This window comes from Magnolia sinica, chromosome 13 (genome assembly GCF_029962835.1).
Source record: "Magnolia sinica isolate HGM2019 chromosome 13, MsV1, whole genome shotgun sequence".
NCBI lineage: Eukaryota > Viridiplantae > Streptophyta > Magnoliopsida > Magnoliales > Magnoliaceae > Magnolia > Magnolia sinica.
In genome coordinates, this window is record NC_080585.1 from 41419150 (window position 1) to 41429027 (window position 9878).

At 38.7% G+C, this 9878-nt stretch overlaps 1 protein-coding gene and 1 pseudogene across 1 annotated transcript; one reads left to right on the plus strand and one right to left on the minus strand.

Moving 5' to 3' along the window:
- Positions 1 to 233: 233 nt before the first annotated feature.
- LOC131223653 (agamous-like MADS-box protein AGL36) lies at positions 234 to 9419 on the minus strand. Its single transcript, XM_058219105.1, has 2 exons — positions 9288 to 9419; positions 234 to 787 (listed from the first exon to the last, which is right to left on the minus strand). Exon 2 carries the CDS (start codon positions 783 to 785, stop codon positions 234 to 236), a length of 552 nt encoding a protein of 183 aa, XP_058075088.1. The 5' UTR covers positions 786 to 787; positions 9288 to 9419.
- Positions 4410 to 7054, plus strand: LOC131224246 (cyclin-D4-2-like; annotated as a pseudogene).
- Positions 9420 to 9878: the final 459 nt, after the last annotated feature.

The following is a 9878-nucleotide window of genomic DNA, read 5'->3' on the forward strand; positions in this document are numbered from 1 at the left end:
GAAGGGACAACAGATGAGAGTGCATCATAATTGGGAAGACCACTCTCATAATTGGGAAGACCACTCTCATAATTGGGAAGACTAGCAGGGGACGAGAAGCTAGAAATGTCACTGATGTAGCTGTTTTGGGTAGAAGTCATCGAGTTCAAAGGATTTTGCGGGTATTCTCTTGGGAAAAGGGAATGAATGTCTGAGAGCTGAAAAAAGGATGATTGAGGGTTGAAAGATTGAGGTTAGTCCAGCTGTATATTTTGTGGATCTGAAGACGGCAATGAGCTGCATAGTGTGTCATATGCTTGAGGAACTGAACCTATAGCAACCTTACGGAGTGTCGAGATCTGCTCACGAACCTTCTCCAAGGTCTTATCTATTAAGCTAAGATTTTCTTGGAGACTTTGCAGAGGTAAACCATCAACACTAAGATTTTTGAGCTCCAACAGTTTGTTCTGCAACTCAAGTTCCAAATTCTTCTTCCTCTGAATCTCCAATTTCTTCTTTACCTCATCTATTCTCTGTCTCATGACATCTGTGAGATCGACCTTCCGCTTGCTTTTGTCTTCTGTCTTTAGTTCCCTATATCGCTTAAGCATGGAAAGGGCGTCGGGCGTGCTTGACCAAACATTGCACTCGCTTGTTTCCGAAGAGAGAGAGATTACACAGGCTTCGACCCCACAAAAGATTGATAGCTCATCAGCCTTTTTCATCAGGGTTTTCTTCTTCTTCTTTATAACAGACATCATTCTTGACTTGCTTTCAGGTCTCCCTCTTTTTTCCTTTGGAGCCATCTCTGCAACATATTCATAAGCTTACAGTAAGACAACCAGTGCCAAGAAACATGGTCAGACATACTTGATATAGGGTACATCATCATTATGAAGTCTCAAGTACAACTGATTTGACCACAAGATACAATTCACCCAGCAGATAACTTCTAACCTATTAAGTGCGTGTGAAATCCAACCCTTCCAATGAGGATTACCTAATGCAGAAGTCAGCCCTATCTACTCATCAGGACCAGACCATGAAAACAATGTGTAGCCATTGATAAATAATAAATTACAAGTGTGGTCCACTAAATGAAGTATGAGGCAGATTTTTACACAAGGTGGTCCAAATGATGGGGTCAAACCATTGGATAGGTTGGATGTCACACACACAAGAATGCTTCCAACTTATCCACCAGGGGGACCATAACTCATAGTCCAACTGGTTGGACTTGAGACCTCCATCATTATTGATACAAAAAAGGAAATCTCATTTGCATGCATGTGTACAGTTTGCTGATATGTCCAGTTGGTACAGCTGCTACCCATGATTCGTTGACCCAGACAATTGATCAGATGGCCTTTACCATGGGCGTGAAATGCCTATAAATATATTGGATTGAAAGGTCATAGCCATCCAATCAGTAGCCTATTTATCCACACCGTTGTTGTACTTTATCCTAACCCTCCATTTGTACTATCCCATTGATTGAAGGGTTAGGATCTTCCAATCAGAGATGTTTGGGTCGTCCTGCATCCATGCTAGTGCCAATCACATCAGTTGTCAGGATCAATGAACCATGAGCCCTGAATATACAGCAGGGGCAGTTCCATAAATGATAAGTATCACAAATGCATCATACCCAGCAATCCCTGTGAAGGAAAATGAGAGAGAATGAATGCTCTTTTCTTAATAAATACAATACTTATTTATAGAATAATATATATTTGTATCCAACGAACACATGAATCCCATACAACATTGCCAAGGAGACGACAATTGGAATGAAAGAGCAATAAACCACATGATACAGACCATGTACTGGATCCTTTGCTTAAACATTGTGGATGCTTTTGAAAATTTTCAAATTCCACTCGACAAGTGAATGTAGTTAAAATAAAAAGATTTTAAAAAAAAAAAAAAAAAAAACAAAACAAAGCAAAAAGAGTGCATGTAGTTTTGTAAAATTAGTTCCTTCGTTTGCTGTTTGATCAGACTAATTTCATCATGTAATTATCATAGTCTACACACTATTGACAAGCTGACATCTCGTGTCCTTATCAAGCTGGTTTGCATAAAATGTGTTGTGCTATAGCTGATCCACTGGATAATTGATACATGCAAAAGCAACCACCAATTTGTCTTTCTTTCATTCTAGGGAAATATTACTGATCAGACAGCTTTTGCAGATTATGTAGAAGAATGTTAGGAACAATTCTCCCTTCTTGTAATATTCAGAGCTCTACATTAAGAAGATTTTCAAGACAAAGTAGACATTGAGATGTTGTTTTCATATTCAGTGGAAGGCACAGATGCTATATTGTTCACATGTAGCAACTTTGAGAACTGGTAAAAAAAAAAATTCCGTGGCAATAGCTAATGGTTATAAAACGGATCAAGAATGAGTAGGTATTGATATTTATATTCTTCCAGTAATTCTCTTTTCCAGCACTGTAGGCCAGGATAGCAAAATGATCCTAATTTTCAGAAATTAAAATGTACATATTAGATAAGACAATTTCAGAATACTTGCTGAATATGTGGGGAAGAAAAAAAGGACAAACAGAACCATGTTACTTTACAAGGATGCACATGGTGTGAGTTAATGCAAGACTCTTCCCTCTTCATATGGATACCCTTTTGTCCAACACACCCCAATGCATTGAATAAGATGCAGTCCTCATATGCATCAGTTTACCACATTGACAAGTGTCTGTTCTCAACTATGTTATCCAAGAATGACTTAGGTACAACAGTACACTTAAAATAAAATGTCAGTCATAGCCATGGCACCCATTTGAACATTTTGGAGTTTTCATGTGAAATAGGTTCTAAAATACTTTAAAATGTGAAAGCCAAGTAGCAGCATGCTATGCAATTTGTTTATGTGTGTGCATGCACATGTGTGAGTGGTTTGGGATTGCTGCATGTGCATGTGCAGTTCTTATTTTCTACTGAAGATATGGAGTTTCATTCCTTGTTTAATAGAAACAATAGCTATTAGTTTCAACTTTCAACAAGCATAATATCAAGTAGTATACTTGGTTGATTACATACTAAGGACACACAAAATAGGTTACGTGCACAGGTAGACATTCAATGAGGCAGTAAGAGGAATGCCTATTGAAAAGTGCAGTTAGACGGAGACAAATTTTCTTTATTATATATTCCAAACATCTAGGAATGAAGGTACCCAATTAGTAGTTAAGACGATACAAAGAGAAGATGGGCCCTAATATCTAATGGCCGCCACCAACAAGAGGTTGCCACAATCGATCAGAACAAAATGAGTTTGCCATAGGTTAAATAGTTTACATTTTTAAACTAAAACCTAAAAAAGTTGCACACTAGGTATGGGTCACCGATGATTACATGTTAGTAAAAAGTAAACACATAGATTGGTCTATAGAGAGTTCTGAATTTTGTAGGAAAAGAAACCGATCAAACTAAGAACTCAATGGAGATCTATATTGTACTCGTAACTATAGAGCTTCTTAATTGACTTTTTAAAAAAAACACTATTAGAGTTTCTTTTATAAGTTGTATTGTTAGCAGTACTGTAGTAAGATTACTTTTATGGTTTTGCAATAAGAGGCGTTATCTTTATTTTCCATGACTGGGTGGGTCCCATAGCTCGGGATGGTTGAGGGATTTCTTTAGTAGATCAATGGCCATGAGGCCCCCTCTTAATCCTGACTATTGTCGTGGAGACCCCGGTAATCCCCACAATAGTTTGTTAATAAAGATATTTAAAAAAATGAACAGCGTCTCTTTGGAGCCAATGAAGATCCGACCATTAGGATGGTGGATCGGAGTCTATAAAGGGGGATTAGTAACACTGTAACACCATTGCAAGACATGCAAGAAAAATTCAAAATTTTCTTGCACTCAAGAAGAGCATATCTGCATGGCAATTCCCAATCTCCCAATAGTCTACCCCTCTGGATTTTGGAAATGATTGACGTCCGGTCTCTGAGTTTTTTTTTTTTTTTCCACATGTGCCTAGTCCTCTCACACATATGCTCAAAGCGGACTAACATGAAGTGGGGTAGAGAAAATCATGCACATTCATAGTGAACACAAATGCCATTAAATCATTTGTAGTTTTCTCCCCTATTTGTACGAGCAGTCTCTTTCAACTTGTTCCACCATTACTCTCTCTCTCTCTCTCTCTCTCTCTCTCTCTCTCTCTCTCTCTCTCTCTCTCTCAAATTCAAATTAGGAGGGAAAGAACATTTGGAGTTTTTAAATTCAAATTAGGAGGGAAAGAACATTTGGAGGGCCCTCTCTCAGTGGCCTATATATAGCACCTAGACCTTTTATAGCATGTTATCTTCAGTGAAGTTAATACTCATGAAAAGGAGAAATTACAAAAGCTTACAAGTTATATTCCAGCTCATGTGATGGTCTCCTTGAAGACATTGATGACTTATGGTGACAATGATCACATGGCTGGGAGAAGCAAAAGCCTTGCGGCAGATTATGGCAAGTTAAGCATTGTAAGTTTTTGTAGTTTTGATGTTATACACCTATCTTATCAGGTCTTCAGTGGACTGATTTGGTGTTCTATTTCTCTTGTTTGCTTACAGTTTTAGTTTTTTGGTACTTTGAATGATTAATAAGGTCCTTGGGCTCAAAGGAGGAATCTTACAATTGGAAAAACAGTTGAACATTTGCTAATTTTTTTCTTAATGAAAATCAGGCATCCACTATCTTAGGATAGGAAAAGGTAGCATCCATTTTTCTATTAGAAAGAAGTTTATTTTCTTTATTTTAGGTGCTCCCTCAGGACACCATACCATACCATTTCATTCCTCTTAATAAAATAGGTTAGGGAAGTCATTTGCTCCCTATATATTCTCTACCAACAGCATCATAGAAGGATCTAATCACACGTCCTACTAGGTTTAAGGTCCTGTGATGAAGAGATAAGAATGAGAGATCAAGTTCGAGCTTGTAAGAAATTTATACCTACCTTATTGAATTCTACATCTTTCGATCAAATTGAGGAAGTTTTCATTTAGTAGAAGGCATTCATGAATAGACGAAAAATGGTCACTATGAAATACATTTAATACCAAAAAGGTCATAATTTCATAACTATTTTGACAGTGTTGTCTATACGGGCCTGTTTGGATGCCTGTAACTTTTTTAAGTTGTAAGAAAGTTACATGTAACTTACTTACAGGTAATCCTGTTTGGATGTAAGTTTGTAACTTACTTATAGGTAACTTTGCTTTTGCGTTTGGATAACCTGTAACTTTGTTACAGGTAATAAGTTGGATATTCACACTAGAAAGAGTTGAAATAGAAAATCATTGAAAAATCAGATTGACACATAAAAAAGATTGGTATAAAATTATTCCATTTTATTAAGCCCATGTAAATGAATAGTTTGGCCGATTCTTAGGCTAAAACTAATCAACAGGTGGGCTATAAAAGTGGGCCCATGTTTTCAAAATGCTAGTAATGTGGGCAAAAAACTTGAATGTAACATATCCAAGCAAAAATTTTTATTTTCTTCACAAGATATGTTTACAATGCTTTAAGGGAAAGAAAGTAAAAAACAAATAACATTAAACTAAAGTAATCTATTGAGGAACCATGTTCTCCAACCATACATGCCTTTGGGCAGGGGATACACTATAAAGGAACCCATGTATAAGATTCGGTCGATCTAAAAGGAACTTAAAAGCCTTATACATCATGTCTTCATCGATAGTTGTCATGTTCTCCAACTCCTCCCATAATTTCATTGTCATAAGTACAGCATCAGTTGTAGACTTGAGGGTGACAAATTTGTCTATTGAGCCGCAAAGGCCATCAAATCTTTCTACGACAATTGATACGATAGTAGCCTTCTTTTTCTTCGATGGCCCTGGAGTTGAGATTCCTGTAGTCCTTTTACTACTTCCTCCAGATTGTTGAGTTTCAGATTGTGTCTCATCCCAAAATGAAAAGTCCATGGGTGCAAATAGTGTATATGCATCGGAGTTAACTGGAGACAACTGGATGTCATTAAAGGCATGAGTTGGCACGACATCTTTTCATCAGGATCAGCTGGAGTTTGTGCATAACTCCCCGTGGCAGAATCCGCCATGTTTAAGGTGTGTTTGGATAAACTTTTACAAATAACCAACTGTCCCACATAAAAGGCACAAAAAGGTAACAAATCAAAAGATCCTAGCCATCTATTCTTTGAACAATTATCTAATATGCTTGGGGATTGCTACAGTCCTCTTCTTTTGGAAGATGTTATATGTTTTTTTTTCACATCTAAATGCTAGTATCATGTGCTTTATCAGGTTGGAGAATCAAAATTCGTCTTTGAAGCTAGGACTATACGAGAATGGAGCTTCTGGTGTTGAGCACTTTGAAGTGGAGGATGCAAACTGTTACTCCATTCTCGTTCATAGATTACTTTCTTCAAAGGATCAATGAAGGCAAACTGCCGCCAAGATCCACAATTTGTCGATGCATCGAACTCATCTTAAGCACAGTTAAAGGTCTGTATCTTGCCTTCTTCTCCAAGATTTGCAAAGTTGGGACTTTTCTAACAGAGAAAATTTTAAAAATAAAATGCAGGGATTGCATTCTTGGAATTCAGGCCCTCTGACATTGCTTTAGCAGTGGCAATATCTGTATCAGGAGAATCCCAGATGGTGGATTTGGACAAGGCCATTTCCTGTGGCATGCATATAGAAAAGGTAAATAGTTGTGCCCACCCAAAGAAGGATTTTCCTTCATCTTCCATCATTTATAGTTCAATTTAAAATTCAAACCATCTGATCAATTTGTTCATCTGTCTTTAGATTGCAGGAGAGAGTATTGAAGTGTTTTGAACTAATTCAAGAAATAGCATTGATCAGTAAGCCTGTTAAATGTGTAAGTAGGCCAGTCTCATCAGTGCCACAGTGCCACAGAGCCCCATTGGGGTGCTGGATGCTGCATGCTTGAGCTATAAAAGTGATGAAATTACAGTTGGGTCATGTGCAAATTCTCACACCAGCCCAGCCTCTAAGAGGAGGAAGCAAAACAGATCATCTAAGGTGGACATGTAGTCATGATGTTGTTGCGTACGGGGCGGTTTTCTCACACATGCCAGTTTGGTTGGTTGAGTGGGAGTTTTGGTGTGGTTTGGAAGGTGCCAAAAGAACATACAAGAGGGGGAAAATAAGGGGTTGGTGTACTCTTCATTAAGGGGTTGGTGTAGTGTTTTTTGAAAGACTTGAAACAGATAGTGGCTAATGTCAATGGATGGGAAATTGATGAATGCAGGCACAGTGGGGACTTCTTAACAGTTGGCTGCAACTAGCAGTAATTTACTGATGATAAGCACTTGAAAGAGCATGACAAATTTGAATGTACTGTGAACCATTGTATAACATCAAAGTGAATACTTCTTTTTCTATTTTTACTAGCAACAATATTACACTTTTTCCATTGTAATACAGTCCCTCAACAGTCTGGATTACCAGTTTGTCGGAACCACCTGCACAAACATGCTGGGGTAAAACATGCTGGACCAATTCACCCCTGTGGTAGATAGACACTTTCAAGAAACAGCTGGACCAGTTCGCCCCTGTGGTAAAACATGCTGGGGTTGGTTTTTCACTTGTTCGGGTAGTTGTAACACCATTATCACACAAAACAGAAGGCAGCAATCTGATTTTAATTGATGAAGGCCAAAGATCAAATGGTCAAGATCTTCCAATCAAACAGAAATGACAGCAATCCTATCATTCCTTACCCAAGAAATGGAAAGAAACAAGAACATCAATCTTAAATCATCAGAACCCACAAATGGAAACTGAAAAATAGATCCTCATTTTTAAAAAGAAAAAGAAAAGGAAAACATGAAAAAGAAATTCATTACAACAATATCTATAGACCCAAATCTTCGGATCCACAGCAATACCAAATAAACAAAAAAACAACAGAAGTCATGAAGGCTATGTGACGTGTTATGTGGGCCCACTATGATGTATTTGTTTCATCCACACCATCTATCCATTATTACAGAAAATTTTTAAGTCATCAGCCCAAAAATAAGGTACATCAAAATTTCGGGTGGACCACGTCACTGGAAACAGTGTTGATTGAACACCCACCATTAAAAACTTTTTGTGGGCCACCAATGTTTTCGATCAAACCGATATTTGTTTTGTTCCCTTCATCCAGGTCTTTATGACCTAATCAACAGCTTGGATGTGAAACAAACATTACAGTGGGCCCTAGTAGTTTTTTAATGGTGGACTTTTAATCATTATTGTTTTCGGTGGTGTGGTCCACCTGAGACTTAGATATCCCTCGTTTTTGGAATCAAGCCCTAAAACGATCCAAAAGAATGGATGGACGGCATGGATAAAACAAATACAATATGGTGGGCCCCACAGATCATCTGCATTATCCACGCCACCTCACCAAACTGCCTCTGTCAACGCAGAAGGGGAAAAAAAAAAGGAAAGAAAAGAAAGAAAGGAAAACGCAACAGAGAGAAAAGGGGTTTCGTACCTTGCGGAAGCTCGATGGGAGAGGGGAAAGTAGACTGAGAGAGGGAAAAGGAGACTTGAGAGTGGGAAACGGAGGCTGAGAGAGGGAGATGAAGACATTGGAAAGGGATGGATGTCTATATATACAGCAATGACCACCAACCTTCTTCAATACAGAGCTCTGATTCTCCCCAATGTTAGCCTCATAGCCCTCATTGCGCCCGCATGTAGCCTGATAGACTTCAATGGCCTCTTGTAGCCTAGCCTTCAATGGCCGCTTGTAGCCTTTAATGGCCCTTCAGCCTTCACTCCGTCTGAGAAGGTAGGTATGCTTCTTCGATGCAGGTGCGATTCTTCCCAACGATTTTCATTTCAAAATTTTCAACCGTTACCTGTAACTTAGTTACAGGTAACTTGAAAAACGACTCCAGCGCCTGTAAGATTTTCGGCTCTTTTACCTGTAAGAAAGTCACAGGTTGAGAGAAAGTAACCTGTGACTTTCCTCCCCCAAAAACCAACTGTAACAAAGTCACCTGTAACTTTGTTACATTTTAGAAAAGTTACAGGCATCCAAACAGGCCCTAGAGGTTGAAATTAGAACTCGGATTAGGGAAGGATATGTAAACAATCAAATCTCACTATGATAATCAACGGCTGACGTCTGAAACATCAACATCCATGACGCGAGGTGGGGAGAAAAAGGAAGCTTAACGGCTGTTACGGTGTATAACGGCCATTACCTCAGTAGCGATTTTCAGAAGAAGGGGAAAAAAACTAAAGAAAAAATCGAAAAAAAAATAAAAAAATTACCTTCTTCTCTGCAAGTACATCTCTCTCTCCCTCTCTATCTCCTTATGCTTCTTCGGGACCTCTGCAAGTGCGTCCGCCTCTCTCTCCCTCTCTCTAGCTTTCGAGAAACCAACGTTACTCTTGCAATTTCGAGTCGAGTCGGGATCCTCTGTTACTAGGTCAACAGAGAATTCCTGTTGACCTAATGGTTTGGCGTCCGAAGCTGTTTTTTATTATTTTTTTATTTTTTAGTGAGTGGTGACGTGGACCAATGAGAATCAGGGTATCAGGATTTCTCCGTTAACCTGATAACAGAGGATCCGGACTCGAGTCGAGATCCTCTGTTACTAGGTCAACAGAGAATTCCTGTTGACATAATGGTTTGGCGTCCGAAGCTGTTTTTTATTATTTTTTTATTTTTTAGTGAGTGGTGACGTAGACTAATGAAAACTAGGGTATCAGGATTTCTCTGTTAACCTGATAACAGAGGATCCGGACTCATTCCGAAAACAACAACGTCACTCTTCTGCGCAACGAGAAAGCAACCGGAAGATGGCTTATATGGGAGCGGATTGGGAAATCGGAGTACGCTCTTATCGTACTGAGTAAACT